Here is a 21,245-nt window from a genome sequence, read left to right on the forward strand (position 1 = left end):
TCTTAAAGACGGCCTGAGGCTCTACAACACGGATAACAACATCGGCCTCCGCAACGCCTGGAACATTATACAGGCCGAGGTATGTGTTTGCGTGATATACAGCCATCAGTGACGGTAATAATCACAGGTCACGGTTAGTTCAGGTAGCTGATTTAAAACAGAGACAAATGGGCCATTTCTGGTCGCAGCTGCCTGGCCGCCGAATTACAGGGGGGAAATGAATCAGAAGCCCTCCAGCATTGATTTTACCCTGGATAGAAACAATAAGCTAGCGTCTGCAAAATTTGGCTCGTGGAAGAATCTAAATGAGAATATTTTCTCTCGCCCGCTCGCTTTCTTTCTCTCTCAGTGGCAATGTTGTGGCGTCACTGGGCACGCGGACTGGCACGATGCCCTACAGGAGAAAACAGTGCCAGACAGATGCTGCCAGGAACACTACAGAGAGTGCGGTCGCAACGCCACCAACGTCTTTTGGTCACAGGTAAGCTGCTGATACGATATAAAACCAACTTCTAAATATTACAATTAGGGCTGTCAAACGATTGAATCGCATCCAGAAGAAAAGTTTGCGTTTACTTAATATGCGTCCGTGTATTGTGCATATTATTTTGTATTTATAAATACAAAAACACACACATAGATGTATATAGTGTATATTTAATACAAATTTGAGATTTGTTATTTATTTTTACTTAATATGTCATATAAAAGTATATTCATTTTTATATTTTTCTTAAATATATGCATATATGTGTACACAGACATATATGACGTAAACACAAACTTTTATTCTGGATGTGATTAATGGCGATTAATCGTTTGACTGCCCTAATTACAATGAATTAAATGTGCTTTATATTTGGCCTTTTTTTATTAATCTTCCTTAAAATGGTGCTAGCAGGCCAGTTTCTCATGCACATCAATGCATTACGACTTCTGTTTCTGTGAATCTTCACCACATGTCTTATTTCTGACTGTAAGGGTTGCTATGAGAAGGTTGAGGAATGGCTGAACGACAACAAACATTTGCTGGGAACCATCGCAATGTGTGTGCTGGTCTTACAGGTACTTTCAAACACACAAAAAACATCTCCATTAGACTCATTTCTAGCCATAGTTTTGCCTGGAATGATGTCATATCCTGTCAGGCACAGGGCTGATGTCATTTCCCTTTTTCCTGCAGCTTCTTGGAATGGCCTTCTCCATGACCTTATACCAGCAGATCCACAGAGCTGGAAAGAAGTATGACGCCTAGAAAGTGTTCGTCCAGAACACCACGTGTGTTTTTCACATCCGGTTGGACGCCATCACACGCTTTAATCCAGTGAAATGAAACTTTTGGACTTTAACACCCATCAGATTTAAATATGTAGAGCTGACTGTAGAGATTTTTTCACAACTGCTGCGTGGCTGGTAATTTTCTGGCCTGACATTTAACAGCATCCATAAGAGGAAAACTAATGCAGGGAACTGTTTTTGGGAAGCAGTGATGATGTCTCCGCCAAAAAGTTTTTATCAATATCTTTTTAGCCTGGAAACGGTCTGCTAGCGTACATACCAAACAAAAATGGCAACGTCATGCGAGACTGGCTGTTGGTATGTAAATAAATGTTGTGTTCTGTTGATGGATAAGGTCGCTCTTTTTCTCTTGGACGTTTATGTAAACATAGCCACAGTTTCCTTTGCTGATGTATTATATCAATAGCATGCTGTATATATATTTCACATTCATGTTAGCTCACTGCAAAACTGCACAAACATTTGTTATATGTTGATTTGAGTGTTATATGGAGAATGGGGTCAGATGTGTTGTCCTGTCATCTAAAAAATCCCTCATTTGTGTTAAGTATAATATGATCAAAAATATTTCAGATTTTTTAAGCATTAAAAGAATTCAGTTCAAAAGGAGATTTGTAATTTTCACACATAGACATCCAAGAATTAGCTTAAAGTAACAGTTTAAATCTTTTATTACTCTCGAGTTGTTCCAAAACAAATTATATATTCGTTCTGATGAACAAAGAGAAGATATTTGGAAGAATGCCAAAGTGGGCCACCACTGACTACCATAGCAGGAAAAATGCTTTATCAATTCCTTTGTTCTGTTGAACACAAAAGAGAAGATATTTTGAAGAATGCAGGAAAGAAAACAGTTCTTGGGCACCATTGACTGCGTTGTCATATTTCCTACCATGGTGGTCAACGGTGGCCAAGAACTGTTTGTTTACAAGCATTCTACAAAATATCTTTCTCTGAGTTCATCAGAACAAAGAAATGTATACAGATTTGGAACAACTCTGAAGTGAGAATGACAGAATGTTGTATGAACTGTCCCTTTAAGTAAAAAGTGGCACATCTTACCCCTTTCTCCCATATTTTCGTTTTCCTGTAAAGAGTGTTAAGTGTTACATGTGAGATGGCGTCGTATTACGTGGGCTGCCGTTAGTTAACCTCCGCTCTGGGGCTTTGTGTCCCGGCGACTCTGATGCCGTCTCAGTCTAGTCTCTTTGTTTTCTCCTTCACTGATCTTTTCAAAGTGCATCTGTACTGCCGGGAGCCAAACGAGCTGTCCTGCTCCGCCTACCGCCAGGAACGCGCGAGATGGCATCAAAGGATGCAGAGGATATAGAGGCCAGGAAGTAAAAAGGAAAAGAGCTAATATTGCTCTCTCTGGAAAACAAATAACGTCACGCAGTTAATCTTGAAAGGGTGCGATGTGAATTGACTTGTGAAGCCTGGGCCGCAGCGAGCTGTTCGGCGTTCCTTGAGGAGTCCCACGACACACATTCCCGTCCGTATTCAGTTCGCAAGTGACATAAGATGTACTTTGATCAACAGATAGCTGCGTAATTATTGATCTGGATAATTTATAACAGAGACTTGAGTCACATCTGCATCCCTGTTTAACCAATATCATATTTTCAATAAAAATAATGTTTTAAAGAAACTGGTCTGGCTTGCTTTTGATTTTACCAAACATTTATTGTCCGTTATTATTGGTCATAGACTCCACCGCCTTTAGACCTTTAGTTCTGTTGAGATGAGCTTCTTTTGTATTTGAGAGAAAGATTTCAACGCATCCAGTGAGACATTTGCTTTGTTTAAAGCACTTTTAAAGTTTATTAAAGCATAACCAATGTAGGGAGAAGAACAAAACGGCTGAAAGTACACAATACAAAATACAAATAGAAAACAGCACTGGCTCTTGTTCTCCTCAGAGGAGAGCTGTAGGATCTCAGGGTCAGAAGTGAAGGAACGGGCGGTCATCTGGTCTCTTTGAGATCTGCTGTGTGATGTTTGACATTCTCAAGAGGAAACTAAAGCGATAGTCGAGCTCGGTGGCGGTATAGTTTCCCTCTGTTGGCTATTCACCGGATATATATTTATCAAGCAGAACTTAAACGTGGAGCGTTTCCGTCGAGTTATTCTCACACATATTTTTAGGCTCAGTTTGCACGTTGATGTTTATGCGTCTGTGACTGTATGTATTGGGGAAGCGGTGAACTTGTAAATGTTGAGAATCTGAACAGATATTGAAAGTGTTGTATGCTCCCTTCACGTCTCTCTTTCTCCTTTTTGTACATCACGACGAATCAGTTTTATCTAGTCTGTTATCCCCAAACCCATCTCTCTGCTTGAGAAGACTTCAGCTGTACAGATTCACTGCTGTCACCGTCTGCCTGCTGCCATACAAGAAAGGTAAACAAACATTACATTTTGGGTTTGTGTTGTTTGATTTAAGGAATATTTTTGGTCTAATACAACTCAAGATCTTTCAACAATATATTTTTAATGTTGAATTTTAATTGTGCAGTTTTGCATCTCTTTTTTACTTTTTGTTTGACTGTGCATCAAGGTAAACTTAAACTGGAGTATTTCTCGAATCATTTACAAATTGTTGCATTTGTGGCCATTGAGGTGACATTACAGAATGATGCTTTAACTGACCTTGCTCGCGATAGCTTTCAGTTTTCCCAGTAATGAAGGAGTGTTCGAGTAAACCACATCGTCTTCGTTCTCCTCCCCTTCTCCCTCCGCCAGCGCACAGCTGTCGGCCGCTGGCAGCTCACAGTCCTTATTGGCAGACATCACTAGTCTCGAGTATTTGTATTCAAGCCTGTTTGAAATAATATTTTTTTATTTCATTTTTGCATTTGCATTTGAACTTTAAAGCTTCAGTTCATAACTTCTGTCTCTGTCACCATCTCTGTTTCAGGTTACTTGATGAACTATGTGGGTAAAGTCAAATGTGACCCTGGACAACAAAACCAGTTTTATGGGTTTATAACTATTTGAAATTGAGATTTTTACATAATCTGAAATCATAATAAATAAATGGTTAAGCTGTATAAAAGATACAACTGTTTAAAAATCTGCCTTCAAGGTTGTTAATCAGGGGCACTGTAACTGGGCATCACTCACAAAAATAAAGTTTTTATATATTCAAGGTTGGAACTTTACAAAATATCTTCATGGAACATGTTCATTACTTCATATCCAAATTACTTGGATTGAAAAATTTTGACCCATACAATGTCTTTTTGTCTTTTACTAAAAATGTTCCTGTGCTACTTAAGACTGCAAAATCAAACCCAAAAGGAGTTGTATTTCCTTGCTCAATAACTAATTTTTGTTCATTTATCATTAAAAAAACGTACGGATTGCAACTTTAAAGCGTATGACGTCACTGATTGAAGATAGGCTATCAGAAAGTAATCATGACCATCAGAGATAAAGTCTTTTCCCCATTCAGTTACATGGATCAGTGCTTAAAACGCAGGAAATAGTCTGAAAATAGCTGCCATGTGAAGTGACATGTTACCTCTTGTTCTTTTTCCAGAAATAGCACGTGAGACAGACAAGGAGGACTGCCGTGAAGGCTCCACCGCCGATTCCCGCCTTGACCCACAGACTGACCACTTCACAATGGTTGGATGTCTTGTTCGGGAGCGTCACCCCTTTAATGCAGAGTTTGGGTTCGCTCCACACATAGAGCGTATCCTGTTACATAATGAAAGAGGAAGAGAAAGTGGAGTAAGACCGTGGTTCCCAAACCTGTTCCTGAGGACCCACTGCTGTACACATTAACTTCATGGATCTCTTCCCTAATGAGCTGATGATTTGAGTCAGGTGTGTTAGATAAGGGAGACAGCAGTGGCTCTCCAGGAGCAGGTTGCGGAACCACTGGACTCAGACACGGTCGTACCTGCACTCCTCCTTTGCATGCACCTTCTATTGAGTGGTAGTCGGCCGCGGTGCAGAGTGGACAAGCGCTGGAGCTCTCCCAGAGGAAGTGAAACTCACAGCCATTACATGTACCTGCTGGGCACTTGCTGAAAACACACATCTGTCATCAAAATACATTTGTGGGCGAGCAGGCCTCTGAACAGCCGTGTAAATAAGTGTATACCTCGGCACGGTGAGTTCCCCACGCTCGCTCTTCTCAGGGTTGCAGCGGAGAGTTACGACTGTACTACGACCGTTCAGACAAGATGCTGTCGGCTGGGGAGAACTGAGGGACGCAAAAAGAGATATACACGTTTATTTAAATTCAATGTTTTTAAGCCACTCTTTGTTTTTTATTCGTTTTTTAAGACGAGCACATTCATTTTTTCCCTCAACATTTAAAAATGAACAGATGAAAATGTAGCCGCTTTTCTTTGGAGGTATTTTGTTCAATGCGAGTAAATTGTTCACGTTTCAAACTTACACATTGTAAGAAACAATACGTTAATCATGTAAATAACACATCTGCACACTCATTTAAACTATTATATGTGACCCTAGATCACAAAACCAGTCTTCAGTAGCACGGGAACATTTTTAGTAAAAGTTTGTTCGGCTCAAAATTGTCGATTTTTCTTTTATGCCAAAAATCATTAGGACATGAAGTAAAGATCAGTGGATGGTCTGCTACAGCGCCTCTGATTAACAACTTCAAGGACAATTTTCACAATATTTTATTTTTTTGCACTCTCAGATTCCTGAGTTTTAAATGATTGTATCTCAGCCAGATATTGTCTTAATAGAAATCTTATTTATTATTAAGATTATGTATTATTTTGAAAAATTGACCCATAAGACAGGTTCTGTTGTCCAGGGTCACAAATGTTGTATATAGTGTATTATTGTTTTTATTTCATTCAAATTTTTTATATCTAAATGTATAGTTCCTGTCGCCAAGTCAAATTCCTTGTGTGTGTAAACATACATATAGTAAACAAGGGACTTGAACCCGGACCTTAAAGATCAAAAGTCGAGAGTTCAACCGCTGAGCCACCAGACTGGCAAAATTCCAGTTACTTTTTTTGGACGGAGGTGTTCAGTTCAATTCGAGTAAAGAAACAAGTAATTGGGGGATTTGAACCTGGAACTTCAAGAAGTGCTCACTGTGGGCGTTTGCATTTGTTGCTTTATATGATTAAATTTAACAACTGAAAGACATTCGAGTATTCAAGCCTTTCCTTGATTCATACCAACAATAATAAAAAAACTGAATTCTAACCAGTGTTGGGTAAGTTACTCTAAAAAGTAATGAATTACTAGTTACATATTCAATAGTTTATACATCATAGAATAGGTTTAAAAGTTAGACTTTTGATGTCAATTCCACTATTGCACACACATATATTACACACAGTATCTAGTTTAATTACATCAGAAGTAATTGATTAAATAAAAGAAACATTTTCAGTAATCCCTTACTTTACTTTTTTGAGCGAAAAGTATTTAAATTAAAGGAACTCTAACCCTAACCCAACACTGATTGTAACACACACTATTTAAAAAAAAGACGATTCAATTTATTGACGTAATCTTTCATCATTTACCGAAAGAAGAAATGGATATATGGAACTTTCCGTGAGTCCTGTGAAAAAAGGTCTGGGCTCGCGTACACTCCATCCAGCATGTTACCAAAAGAAACTCCTGAGAGAGACAAAGATTGAAGTAAAACACACTGCAAACTCATCCAGTTACTGTACAAAAACTATTTGACTTATTATAGAAAGGTTTCGATGGCCTTGAAACGGATTCCTAGTTTAATACAGGAAAGAGTTTTATGCGGCTATAGACCACACAAGCTCACCGAGGAAAGTGTCAGCCAGGCTTATGGACTGAGAGGAGAGGGCCGTTCTGAAGCCCCGCCCATCGGCCGGTATGATGGTTGATTGACACACAAAAGTCTCCACAAAATTGTTGAGGTCAACTGATTCGTTCGGGAGGTCCTTATTGGATAGATCTGTAACATTGTCGGTGCACACCGCCGCTTTCCTCCCCTGTGACAAAAGTCGGATATCTGAATTAAATCAAATCTGCTTGTTGAATAACGTCAAGACGAGTCGAATTCATTCATATTATGTGTTTATCATCAGAGAGTGTTTGGGAATAAATGTGTTTCCTCTCAACAGTTTGCACGCACACAAGAGTGTCATGTGATGCGAGTACCTCTGTCCCGCACAAACTGATGTTAAATTCGTGGTAATATTTGGTTCCTTTGGAGGTGAAGCTAGGCCCGTTCATGATCGACCCCACTGAACTTAAGGCACTGAGGTCATAGGTGAAATTTCGGTTTGCAGCAACATGCGAGAAAGAGCAGTCGTTAAAACACACAGAGTGTTCCTAAACAAAAAAACATTCACGTTACAAACATCTTTTTTTATTGTATATTTGTAAAACCAAGAATCTTGATGACGGTACCTTGTTGCTCTTGCTACCAGGTCCACACGGCTGACAGGCTTCCCGACCGTAGATGTGATGTCCGGAGAGGAAGGTGTTGGACGGGCACTCCTGACACTGGTTTGTGTCTTTGTTGATGAAATGTCCGGCAGGACAGGGGACGCAGGACGAGCCCTCCTGTTGACGCATCATAGCGCAGGCGTGGCAACCGGACGCCGAGCCATCCATAGCGTTAGTCGCCGTGATGGAGTAGATCTTCGCTATGTCGTTCACATACTGACGTGCCTGACGAGTAAAGAGACTATGTGATTATTATGTTTTTCACACGACAAACAGGACGTATGTGTGGATTACTTACATCCATGGCTTTGTTGGTGCGTTGGAAAGCCCATGTGTAGGACACAGAAGCATTCTTGGTCATGATGTGGGTATATGCCTGTCTGACTTTACTTCCTACCCATGATTCCACCACATTAGTGCTCTTCCTGTTCACATCCTACAAAAACCATTCAAGACATCTTTATCATCACCCAAAGTTACTTGTAGACTGAATCCATACTAATGATACAAATGAATTATATCATGTCGTTGAAAAGTGTCCTTGTGCTGTCTTTAAAACAAATATCAATTAGTAATGTGTCTTACTTTCATAAAGGTGTCCAAAAACATTTAGGGGGTCAATGTATGAGACCACCGTCACTGTCACATATTTATAAATGTTCTGCAAAGTACTGTGAGCCTTTTATGTATCGTGTCTTACTATCATAAAATAAAGTTCACAGTCTGCGCTGCAGATGGTCTCGAAGATAAAAGTAATACGTCCAAACTCAGTCGCTGAAGCGTCATCCACAGACGTAGGAAGTCTGGAAACAAAAATTGAAAAAGTCGAGAAGTTTTCGAGGAGTCGAACATTTAGCAACCGTTTCACAACTATATGGATAACACCTCAATTCTTCACAAATAAAGTGCTGCACAATATTACTGATGAAAACCTTTGTCTCCTAACCTAATTATATAATGTTAAATTAAATTAAATTCACAATCATAAATTAAGTGATTAATTGAATATAACATGTCTTGTGTTGTCTTCTGTAAGTGTTATACTTAAAAAGGAAAAAAAATATTATTAAAAAAAAAAAAAAAGAGAAAGTCAGACACAACCCTAGATGTCACACTGTACCTTTAAAGATCTAGTTACACAGATGACTCACTTGAATCCAGGAACTCGTAGGTTAAGGATGAGGTAATCATTATCCGAGCCTCCCACTCCACTGCGGATGTGGTCGCCAGCCACTTCCCAACCTGCGCAAACAAATGTGCATTTGATCATTCACTTCATTACTCAAAGAAAAAAAAATATGAAAAATGCCGTCCATGTTTAATATCATAAATGTCTGCACAGTATGTTCTTTACTTTCATTACTCCTACCATTCATTTCATCACACTTGGAGTTTCCCACATTAAAACAAGAAGATTTCATATTCCTCGGCAGGATGTTCCACCACTTGTACTCGTATCCCTGAGAAGGTTCGGTTCCCCCTGGGCATCTTTGACATTCTGCGTAAAGTAAATGTCAATGGACCAGAACCAGACCAACAAAAACGAAACACACACGCATGCGTCTATGTACAGATGTGTATATACCTGTGGTGCCGTCAGAATAGGTCCCTTGCGGGCACGGCAGACAGGTGGAAGTGTTGTGCGTGTAGAAGCCTGGATTACAGGGTGGGCAGTCCTCCTTCTCTCCACTAGGGGGCAGCGTCACAGCTCCGGTCACATTTTCAACGCACACCTGTGGCTCGACCCATCTGTATAAAATCTGGGTCTGAAATAAAAAGTGTGAAATATATAAATAGCGTTTAATACCAAACACATCCACGGCAAGTGGTATTGTGACCCACCTTGCCTTCGCCATCGCACGCCGTATGGATTTGAAAATAGTCTTTCTCTGAACAAGGTGGCTTTTCTTTGCACTCCGACCAGCCCTCCTCTACATGACACACACGTAGAGAAATAAAGCACTGCATGAACACGTGTGGGCCGATAGACGTGTGTTTAACAATCTGATAATATGTGTGTGTTCATACGGGAGTACTGTGTCTCCGAGCACGGCGTACAGGAGCTGGCTCCTTTTCCAGAGTACGTATTCCTGGGACAGAGATCACAGGAGGAAGAGCCGGGAGTTTTACTGTAGGTGCCCGGTCTGCATGGGAAACACTCAGATGTGTACGCCACGCCTGCTTTCAAGGACACAACCCAAAAAACACACACATCACAATAACTGACTGAGCTTCTAACTTCCACGGACAACACAGACGGATGTGATTTGATATTTAAATGGATGAAGTATACGTTATTTTCAAAGCATCTCACACCTTCGATCTGAATGTTCTTCAAAAGGACCGGCTTCACGGGCTTCCCACCCAAAAGCATTCCCGTAGTTCTCCAATACAGAATGTTCGTTCCTGACTTTAGATTAACCTGCGGTGTACAGGTGTAGGTAAGCATCAGACCTCAGGTCAACATATTCACATGATTGTCAAAGTTGATCAACAAAACCAAAAGATGACCAACCGTGTGGGTTCTCCACTCCCCGTTTGAGGTGAGTTTGATCCATTTCTCACTTCCTGCCTGGTCCATCTCCTGACATTGATCGTTCTGGATCTGCGGCAAACAGCGAAACATCTTGTCAATATGTGCTCTTCTATCAATTCATTGAAAGAAAAGTGTGAGAATACGACATACAAAGAACTCAAAGAAGATGTTGGTGTCCAGGTATTGATAGTCGAAGGAGACGGAGCCTTGTTTCATGAGATGCACTGCGTACACCAGAGACACTGTGCAGTCATCACGATTGGACTCCAAGTGAGTTCCCTGAGCAGTCCATGAAGAACTGAAATAAAAAGATTGTAATGCAAACACCTGAAAACAATTCCTCTGACACACGACTGCTCTCTCACAAGTATTAAGATGATGAACTTTTCACCTACAAATCCCCGTGAGTTCCAGTCAATCATGATTGTGGAAAAACAAAGAATATTTTAGGACAAATGTAGGAGGTGCAGAAACTGACTTGTTACAGGTCATCGAGTCGTCTCCTGAACTTCCTGAATCCATGTATGTGGCCAGGCTGCTGAATCCGGCAGGGATGGAATCCCATTGGTCGAAACGCACACCGCTGCCCAGTGAATACGAGCCGGCCGCACATGATGTACACTGCTGTGATGACATCTCTAAAAACTCCCCGGCTTCACAGGAAAAGGCTAAAAAAGAATGATTCATTTAATGTAAATGCAGTACAGGTCGTTTTTATTGTATAAGAATGAAGGTTTTTTTCAGAACTTGTTGCAAAAATAAAAAAAATATCAAAATACTTTTATACTTATTATTAACTTATAAATTGTACTATATAAATAAATGAAGAGTTTGGTTCCAACTCCTTTTATGACATTTTCAAAAATTATGCTTTTTTATTGTGTATTCCAATTAATATCAATCAAACTGCAGTTGGTTTGTTTTGATTTACGTCATAATAACTACGAAAAAAAGCCAAATAACACAATAAAAACATGATAACATAATAAAAAACATGATTTTTGAAATCTCATTTTGGAATTAAACTACTCATATAATATTATATGAAAATATACTAATAAATATAGGCATGTTTATAATATAATGTTTATAACAAGAACTTGCATTATATGAATTTCAATACTCTAGATCAAATACATCACTGCTATCCTTCTGAAATCTTCTACATTGAATCACATTTAATATGAATATATCCATGCATATGTAGTTTGTGAATCTTACTGCAGTCTGTGCCTCTGACCGGCTCTGGGAGGCCCGTGCAGCTGCCCTGTCTGTGAGGAATGGATACTCTCCATCTGGACCCTGTGCTGTCGCATTCTGTGTACTCAAAGTAATAGTCCGTCTGAAACACATAAACAAAACGCATTTAAAGATCACTATGAACTACATACATAAACACACACATACATGTCTTTTTGGACGATTTTCATGGCCTGTGTGTGGCTTGTTTGTGTTGTCTATCGGCAGGTCTTGTTTACACATTAGCAGTACCTGATGGCGTAACGCTATTGTCTCCCACTGGCACATTGAACAGATATAGATAACGTGAGTGTGCACAAAGAAAAAAGGGAGGGAGGCATCCATCTGCCTTCTGTCCCCGGACAGTCACCAGGGAAACAGCCAGAGGCCCCGTGCCTGTTGTCATGACGATCACTCATCGCTTGTGTGCGGACAGTAATGAATTAGAGTCTGATATACACTGATAACAGCCTGAAAGAACGAAGGCACCAAATAATGTGCGCGTGTCGTCAGTGATAGATTTGTTATGCTAATCTGCCTGTGCACTGTGTACACAACAGCCACGATACACAAAGTGGCACTGAGGTAAACAAGTAAAGAACCGTAGAATTTTAATGAAGATGAAGCAGGTGCAAGATTTTGAAAATGAAAAAAGTGATGATCACTATGATCATTTAAATTACTTTTATAAACCGTGATGAACATGTGATGCTTTGTTAGGTTGTCATGGGTTGAGAGGCATGCGCACATCCCCTGAGGTGACTGTAGACTGGATACACATGGTTACAGCACACAAACCAGGAAGTCCATTAACACTAATGGTGCACCTGTCACGGCTGCACCAGCATCCTCAACATGTTTAATGTGCGGCCTTTTGTGTCATCCAAAATAAAAGTAATGACATTAAAACCACAGGACGAAATCTTTAGACCAATAATTGATCAGAAATGTTTATTAGGCTACTTCTGTTCTGAAATATCATTATTAAGCCTATTAGGGAGTGGTAATACAGTCTCAATATTCATATTAAATATATATATATATTTTAATATAACATGCCTCCAGCGATTGAATCTATCAATGTCACTAGATTTAAGACAACTGCAGCGTATGACATTAATCGAGCTGTCAGCTGATTGGTCGCGCAGGCGCCGCGTCATCATATTATGGGTCTCCGGTAACCATTGTAATATTTCAATAACAAGATGTTCCATTTACTTCTTTATTGAATAATATTTATATAAAACGCAATCCCTGTCAAAATTACACAGATAATAATACTACTAATAATAAAAAAGATTCTGCGCGTTTTTTAAGCTCACAATGTCATAATATTATTCCACCTTATCTTACGGATGAATTTTAAACGCATTAAAGAGCATACGTCATTTAAAATAGAATCAGTTTGTTCATCGCGTCATGTTTACATTGAATATGAAGAGAGGTGACATGTCGTTTACCTCTTTACACTGTGGCAGGCTGCCTGACGCTCGTGCGCAGATGAAGAGCGTTATTATAACGCGCACGAAATAACACGATGTCCGCAGCGTCCTCGTCTCCATCTCATGAGACGCCAACAATCCGAATGAAGAAGATTTCACGACGCCTGCGGCTGCTGTGTTAGATTCTGTTCTCAGCGGTAAGCTGCTACTGTGGTGGCTTTGATTGACAAGAAGCGTCTGACGTCACGCGCGTATAGTCTCCCAGTATACGTTCACACGGCATCTTTTATTTAGTTACATTTCTTCTTACTAAACACACATTTGCCAGGAAAAAAATCTCATTTCACACTTAATTCAAAACTATTTATGTGTAGTATTTTATGCAGAAAGATAAAGCTATAAAATCAGATGCTTTGTAGATGTATAATCTCCTTTTGGACATCTTACAATTCTCTTTTATTATTTAAAATGCGCCTTTGGAGCACATGGGTCTAAACTGACGCGACAGATTTATATTTCCAATATTTGCAAGAAATTATTTATTAAAAAACAAATCGTTATTTTAATTTTTCCTTTATTACTTTTTGAATAAAAATAGTTTTTGAAACACTACCCTTCTAATGCACAACGTGACCCGCATTCATTTCTTACGTAATATCAATCATGCTGCGTTTCTTTGCCGAATCTTTGATCATCTAACATTCCAGGTATTCATTAAATATCTTGATTTTGATTTCCAGAAATGATTTTTGCTACCTTTGAATGATAAGGTTCTTTCTGCATTCTTGTAAAAAATGTAGAAAACAAAGAAAAAACATCACAGTGTGAACTAGTCACAGAATAAGTGTAACGCTGATCTAGATCATCACCTGCTCCGGAGCAGTGCAGCGCAAGTCACCGGGTCGATGAACACAGATTAAAGTTGGGTTAGTGTCATGGCCCCAGTGTTGGCGCAAACTATTCCTACATTAACCGATTTGGGAATCAATTTCGCAAATTAGCCCCGCCCTCGCCCGATCCTACGTCATCCTCAACGCAGAGCGACGCCCCTTGTATAACAATAACCAATTAGACGAGAGGACTTTTCCACTAGTTTTATTGATCATAATGGTACAATTCATTTAGGAATGCAATTGCGGAATTTGGCCACAAGAGAGCGCCACCTCGAATAAAATAAAATGCTGCACTCAATATTAGTAGGGTTGTGACAATATGTTGATATGGCGATGCAACGTCGTCCCTCTCCGTGTGATACGAGAATCGATACACTGCGCCAAACATCGATCTTTAAATTCATTAATAAAACAAGATGCGCTAAATATATTTCCAAGCGTTATTACATCATCGCTCCACTGGGTGGCGCTTAACACGCAAATGAGGGAAACGTGAACAAACTAGTCCGAGAAAGACTTCAGGATTGCGTGTAAAATAAAATATGCTCAATGCATGTTTGTAAATGAACATTAATGTGCTTAGATTTAATGCAAGTTGTTGCACTCAGATGTTTTTTAGATTTTTTATATAAGCTGGTTAACATTAAAATGTTCCCAGGTTTAAATAAGCGGCTGTTAATTTTAGAAATTTGCCAGTATAAACATTTCTAAATGTGTCAGTTTACAAAGATAAGATTTTAATTTAAGCATAAAATGTTTAATTAACTTGAAATAATACTCATGTTGGTAATATATAAATGTACCTACAGAAAAAGCGGAATTTGAAATAATAAATATACAAATAATAAATATAATACGATATAATAGGCTATAATACAATATAAAACTGTATGTTACACATATGATTTCACATTGGTATTTATGTGTATAACCAGTGATATGCACTAAGGGTATAGAAACAGAATTGGCATTTTTAAATATAAAATAATAAGATAAGATCAAATGTTTGCAGCACTTTAAAGGCCATCGGTTTCAGACCTGCGTGAAGTTGGCCCCCCTCCCAACATAAAACATTTGCAAAATAGTCTTAATCGTTTGTGCTCCGTTTGTGCTGGTTTGTGCCGAAAAAAATTTCGTTTGTGCTGTTTCCGTTTTTCAGATATTAGAAGAATAACTTTAGGTCATTCGGAGGTCACTCATCCCCCCGAAATGCTCCAAAACCACCCAAAATAGTGCCGCTTGTTTGTGCTCCGTTTGTGCTGGTTTGTGCCGCGAAAAGTTGCGTTTGTGCTGCTACGCTTTTTTAAATATTAGACATTGAATTATAGGCGATGACGTCACCAGCCCCCCTACATGCTCCAAACTTATCCAAAATAGCCTCAATCGTTTGTGCTCCGTTTGTGCTGGTTTGTGCCGTAAAAAAAATCATTTGTGCTGCTTTAATTGTTTTAATATTAGACATTGAATTATTGGCGATGACGTCATCAGCCCCCCTACATGCTCCGAAATCATCCAAAATAGCCTCAATCGTTTGTGCCTTAAAACATTAAGTTTGCGCTTCTTTTTTTGTGCTTCTGTTTGTTTTTCATATGATAAAAAATAGAATTGGTCATTCCGAGGTCACTCAGTCCAACTGCCGACTTTCTGTCAATACTAATATATTTATTCAATAAATATTTGTCCTCTCTTCATGGGTTCTCTTGTCTTTTTCTTTATTTACACGGAGTAGCCTATCATCTGCTACGCTTCACTGCCAACACTGCGCATGACACAATGTTAAACAAGATCCTATGGTAAATAGTGTTAGTAGAGGAAAAATCCATTATTAAGTTACTATATCAAATTTCTGGCAAATGTAAGTACACCATTTTCACACTGACAGTTGCAATATTATTAGACCTCCTTAAAAATGAAGGGAAGGACATTCAAGAAAGCTTCGATTGTCAATATTTATTCAACCAAAAACTCCTTGCTAATATCAGTATCCGTCATGAAATGCTAATTACAGCTACACGTCTCTAAAATTGTGACCCCAGGCTCAAGTCTCATAGCCTATAAGATCATGAGCAACAAAGTTTGATTTCAACCATTCATTTTCACTAAGATTTCAATTTGTGTTATGGTATTACTTAGTCGATTTTAAAGATATGAAGGTATTTTCACACACTGTTCTTAACATTATGTAGGATGATTTCATGTTAAAAACAGCAAATCACATACAAAACACTTCAGCTCTGTTTTTACAGAAAGGGCCATATAATATTCTTATGTTTAACCCTGCCAGTGAAAACAGAGTTAAAGTTATTTTTTCAGTCATTGTCATTTTAGTCATTTTTGGGTGGTTTGCTGTTTATTCATAAAATCATCCTACATAATGTAAAGAACAGTGTGTGAAAATATCTTCATATCTTTCAATAAGCATTCTGTGAAAATATAACATTGATATATTTAATTAACCAGTTCACAATTTCCAAATCACAATTTGAAAATAATAGTTAAAATCTTTTTTTTTGCTCAGGACCTCATTGTTTATGAGACTTTAGCCTGGTTTTCAAAAGGAGGTTCACATTTATTGTTAGTACATTATATTATCCTAATATTCTGACCAATACAGTTATCCATGAAAATACGTCTATGCTATGAATGACCTTATAGTCAGGATATGTGGGTAATTTCATTTTGCTTATACCAGATGCCCAAGAAACAAGCAGTTGACAGGGATTCCATGTTCACAGTCCTGTGTTCATCAAGAGAGGCAATAGTACAATATGGCAACATAGCTACTCCTAATCAGAGAATCTGGACAGAGCTTAGTGAGCAGCTAGAAAACAAGATCACCCCAAAGGCTCTATACACTTTTGTGAAATTAAACAGACACAACATCTGGACTGCTTTAGGGCATACTTGTGAAAGTGAGCATGAAACAAGTGTCAGTAGTGATGACACTGACTTTGAGCCAGGGTCTTTTTCCCCCAGACCAAAAGACTGCTGGACTTTTGATCTTCAAGTTCCATTTCAGAAATGGATTGAATTCATGCCTGAAAAAGTTGAGTACAAAAACAAGTTCTCTAAAACACAAAAAAAAGAATATACAATTTTGAAACCTGGCATCTGGACGCATGTGATAAATTCTCATATCTGGCAAGAAGTGAAGAGCTCTTGCACATTTGCCTTTAAAAGAGCTAAGGTCTACCCATCAGACAGAGAGAAATCCATCGAAATCAGAGGCAACTGTAAGGAGTGTCATGCCAACATTCTCATAAAATGTGACCGAGAGCCTGAAATGAACACCCCGATGGTGCTCAAGTGTTTTGTCACAAACACTGATGACACCCTGCACACTGGCTGTCCCAAGCGTGCAATTTCTGGGCAATTGCGTGTGCAGATATCCAAAGAACTATGTGAGGGTAGAATGGAACCCCATGTATGGAGGGCATCAGAGGCAACAAAACTGATGGAGTTTGGTGATCCCGAGCCGAGCCATCTGCCTAATCTGGCCACCCTGCGAAAAGCAAAGCAAGAGAGAAATGATTTAGAATTAGGTGACAAGGATCCTATTTTGTCACTGCAGATGCTAAAATACAGTGCACCTCACAGTGGTAGCATTAAAGACATTGGACTGGACAAGTTTTTCTGTCACTATTGGAGTCAAACACAGATGTATCTCTACAAGACATTATCAAAGACATCTACTAACCCCACTGTGAGTTTTGATGCAACTGGCTCAGTAGTGAGGAAACTACAGAAACCAAATGGTATGTCTGGTCATATCTTTTTATATCAGGGCATTCTGGCAGTTGACGAAAGCAGAGGTGTCCCAGTGCTGCAAATGCTGTCAGAGAGACATGATGTTAATGCAATAACAAATTGGATGACAGAATGGTTACGTGCAGGTGCACCAACTCCAAAAGAGGTTGTGAGTGACTTTTCTCTGGCTTTGCTCGGAGCTCTGGTCAAAGCATTTACTTCTCATCGGGATCTCAAGACCTACATCAATGAGTGTTGTGGTGTCTTACTTGGGAAACAGTCAGCAAAAGTGCCATCTTGTTTTGTACGGGTTGATGTGGCACACTGCATCAAGATGATCTGCCAGTGGGACTGTTTGCGGAAAAAAACACATCGCATCAAAGATTTCTATGTGAGGTCAATGGCACAGCTTCTGAAGTCACAATCCATGGACGATGCAAGGGAGATACTAAGCAGTATAACTGTTGTTGCTCTCAGTGAAGCAGAGGGCAATGACAGCTCTGGAGGCCCCCTCATATCTGAAAGGTGCAAGAAATACCTGAAAGCCCGAATTGCAGAAGAGTGTGTGATCATTCCAGATGTAGAGGGTGAGGACCTGGACGAACTAGATCCATGTGACCAAACACAGACAGACCTAAAGCAGTGGGTTACAGACATATGTGAGGAGAGCAGGTCACTTGCTGTGGCTAATGGTGATCGTGATAATATGCACTTCCTCCCTGAGATTATTCCTAATATAATCTGGCTTGCAAGTTACTTACCACTCTGGACAGGGGTAATGATCCCTCACTTCCGTAGCACCAACGTCACTGCTAGTTCAGCTAATGTTGAAGCAGAGTTCAAAAACATCAAACACGGCCTTTTCAAGCATGAAAACCTGCCTATGCGTGTGGATCGATTCATTGCTCGACATTTGTCCTTCATTGAAGGCAACATGCGTATTTGTGCCGCAAAACAAAAAGGTGAAAAACAAGGTCAAGAAGATGGAGATCCTGCCACAGTCATCATCACAGGAGCGAATACACTACCCACCACAACTTGCAATGTAGATGGAAAACCAGAAATGGATGCTGCCTCTTCTGCACAGTCTGACACTGTCACAGACATCCATCCAAAAGATGAAGACGTGGTTGAAAACTGGAGAGGCTTAGCAGTTCCGCCCAAAAAGAGGAAGAGAAAATCGTACCTCTCACCTTGTCCTGAATGGCTCCAAGCAGATCAATGTGTAAAGGGGAAAAAATTGAAAGTGGAAACGTTAAAAAATGGAAATAATCAACAGCCTGTTAAATTCAGGAAATCAAGAATCTCTGTGCTAAACACCTGTTCTATTGATGCTTTTTGTCAATGTTTGTGTTGTGCTTTCTGCGATAGTGGCACTTTCAGAAATATAGTTCAAAGTGAAAGCGCCAGTAACGTCCTCCAGCTTGTGAAAACTATCACCACAAATGGTCTGAATGCTCAGGTCTACACACAGAGGGCAGAGCTGCTGAGTGAAATATTCAAAGCTGTCAATTTGAAGTCAGGTTAAGAGTTTATAGGTTTAAAGTGTTTAAAGATCTGTTATTTCTGCAAATAGATGTTGGATAGTACATGTTCAATTTCACATTAATTAAATGGGTTAGGTTAGTGGTAGAAATGCAACGTGTTCACTTCTTTGAGCATCACTGTTTAAATGTTTGTGGCTAATATAGTAAGCGCTGGATAGGGGACAATTATGCAGGACCTGTGTGATCGTTATGACTATCAGTGGACAGTCCAGGCCAATCAAGCTCAGGACAAAATTAAAAACAAACCTTTGTTTACAAAATTCTTGCCTTTCTTAAATGTTCGACATTTTCCAGATTCTGCAGTGTATGTAATGACCACCATATATTTGTACAGTATATACAACCAGACTATGTTAAATATGTAGAAAGTGTAAGAATATTCTAAAACCTATCTTCTGGTGTGTCTGTAAGATCACTGGATACAGCATTCAGAATCAATTCAAGTGTTTATTGTGAAAAGGTAGATTAACCGGTGAGGGTGGATCTACAATAATAAAGAAACAATTAGAATGACATGTATTGACAGTTATGCACTAACAAACTACGACATACAATACTATACAATTGCAATATATTCATATACAGAATTATATTCATATCTAATAACTTATCATCAGCCTTACAGCCACATGATGTCTGAAAAACAATTGAGGCTACACGGATGGACATACTACAGCAAAACTTCACTGCAATTTCAATAATATAAACTGAGGTGAATGCGCCGAGTGCACTTAACCCAGCGAGTTTAGGTCTTAACGCCCCATAACAATGGAAACATGACATTAACTTATAAAATAGTGTCTATAGCTGATTAAATTAATAAATATCTTTGAAGAAACGGGTAATCACTATCATTCAAAGACGAACACTACACACATTCATTTGTTATTGCTCACGTTTACTAAACATGTGCCTCACCTCGCGCCTCTCTAATGATTGACATGCGCGTCTTTTTAGTGCGTGTACTTTCACATACATTCATTTTACCACGGCTTTTCACACAACAATATAAAGTACTAAGTAAAAACACTTACCTTGGCGTTTGCGTTTCCACACATTCTGTAATCCGCTGTGTCCTTCTAAACTTGAAAACGCAGAGTTGATAGATAACAAATGTGATTTGGCGGGGCGTTTTGGTGTTACCTTGATAAAGTTACCTCAACTGTATAGTTACAATAGTCGAAGAAAGGATATTTTTATCGGCACAAACGGAGCACAAACGATTGAGGCTATTTTGGATGATTTCGGAGCATGTCGGTGGGCTGATGACGTCATCGCCAATAATTAAATGTCTAATATTAAAACAATTAAAGCCGCGCAAATGATTTTTTTTACGGCACAAACCAGCACAAACGGAGCACAAACGATTGAGGCTATTTTGGATGAGTTTGGAGCATGTAGGGGGGCTGGTGACGTCATCGCCTATAATTCAATGTCTAATATTTAAAAAAGCGTAGCAGCACAAACGCAACTTTTCGCTGCACAAACCAGCACAAACGGAGCACAAACAAGCAGCACTATTTTGGGTGGTTTTGGAGCATTTCGGGGGGATGAGTGACCTCCGAATGACCCTAAATTATTCTTCTAATATCCGAAAAACGGAAGCAGCACAAACGAAATTTTTTACGGCACAAACCAGCACAAACGGAGCACAAACGATTGAGGCTATTTTGGATGATTTCGGGGCATGTCGGTGGGCTGATGACGTCATCGCCAATAATTCAATGTCTAATATTAAAACAATTAAAGGAGCACAAATGATTTTTTTTACGGCACAAACCTGCACAAACGGAGCACAAACAATTGAGGCTATTTTGGATAAGTTTGGAGCATGTTGGGGGGCTGGTGACGTCATCGCCTATGATTCAATGTCTAATATTTAAAAAAGCGTAGCAGCACAAACGCAACTTTTCGCGGCACAAACCAGCACAAACGGAGCACAAACAAGCGGCACTATTTTGGGTGGTTTTGGAGCATTTCGGGGGGATGAGTGACCTCCGAATGACCTAAAGTTATTCTTCTAATATCTGAAAAACTGAAGCAGCACAAACGAATTTTTTTACGGCACAAACCAGCACAAACGGAGCACAAACAATTAAGGCTA

General features: G+C 39.3%; 1 protein-coding gene across 4 annotated transcripts; it reads right to left on the bottom strand.

Moving 5' to 3' along the window:
* Window positions 1–3,084: 3,084 nt before the first annotated feature.
* elapor2b (endosome-lysosome associated apoptosis and autophagy regulator family member 2b) lies at window positions 3,085–13,961 on the bottom strand. Of its 4 annotated transcripts, none has more exons than XM_056749227.1 (22): window positions 13,824–13,961; window positions 11,495–11,615; window positions 10,752–10,941; window positions 10,424–10,571; window positions 10,253–10,342; window positions 10,054–10,159; window positions 9,766–9,918; window positions 9,580–9,668; window positions 9,323–9,503; window positions 9,107–9,235; window positions 8,889–8,979; window positions 8,438–8,540; window positions 8,036–8,173; window positions 7,699–7,962; window positions 7,447–7,620; window positions 7,088–7,277; window positions 6,831–6,927; window positions 5,411–5,512; window positions 5,207–5,333; window positions 4,823–5,001; window positions 3,949–4,117; window positions 3,085–3,683 (listed from the first exon to the last, which is right to left on the bottom strand). In XM_056749227.1, exons 3-22 carry the CDS (start codon window positions 10,907–10,909, stop codon window positions 3,612–3,614), a joined length of 2,760 nt encoding a protein of 919 aa, XP_056605205.1. In that variant the 5' UTR covers window positions 10,910–10,941; window positions 11,495–11,615; window positions 13,824–13,961; the 3' UTR covers window positions 3,085–3,611. The 4 variants fall into 4 exon arrangements, with proteins under 4 accessions (XP_056605205.1, XP_056605204.1, XP_056605201.1 ...); XM_056749226.1 differs by lacking the exon at window positions 13,824–13,961 and adding an exon at window positions 13,711–13,738; XM_056749223.1 differs by lacking the exon at window positions 13,824–13,961 and adding an exon at window positions 12,973–13,347.
* Between the last annotated feature and the right edge of the window lie 7,284 nt (window positions 13,962–21,245).

The sequence above is a fragment of the Triplophysa dalaica genome, chromosome 5 (genome assembly GCF_015846415.1).
Source record: "Triplophysa dalaica isolate WHDGS20190420 chromosome 5, ASM1584641v1, whole genome shotgun sequence".
In the NCBI taxonomy this organism is placed as follows: domain Eukaryota; kingdom Metazoa; phylum Chordata; class Actinopteri; order Cypriniformes; family Nemacheilidae; genus Triplophysa; species Triplophysa dalaica.

Coding starts and splice junctions, on each gene's coding strand:
- elapor2b (XM_056749223.1), bottom strand. CDS start 13,074: ATGGAGACGAGGACGCTGCGGACATCGTGTTATTTCGTGCGCGTTATA. Junction 9,669..9,765: donor CTCGGAGACACAGTACTCCC/GTATGAACACAC, acceptor TGTGTCATGTAG/AGGAGGGCTGGTCGGAGTGC. Junction 8,174..8,437: donor GTGAACTTTATTTTATGATA/GTAAGACACGAT, acceptor TGGTTTTTGTAG/GATGTGAACAGGAAGAGCAC.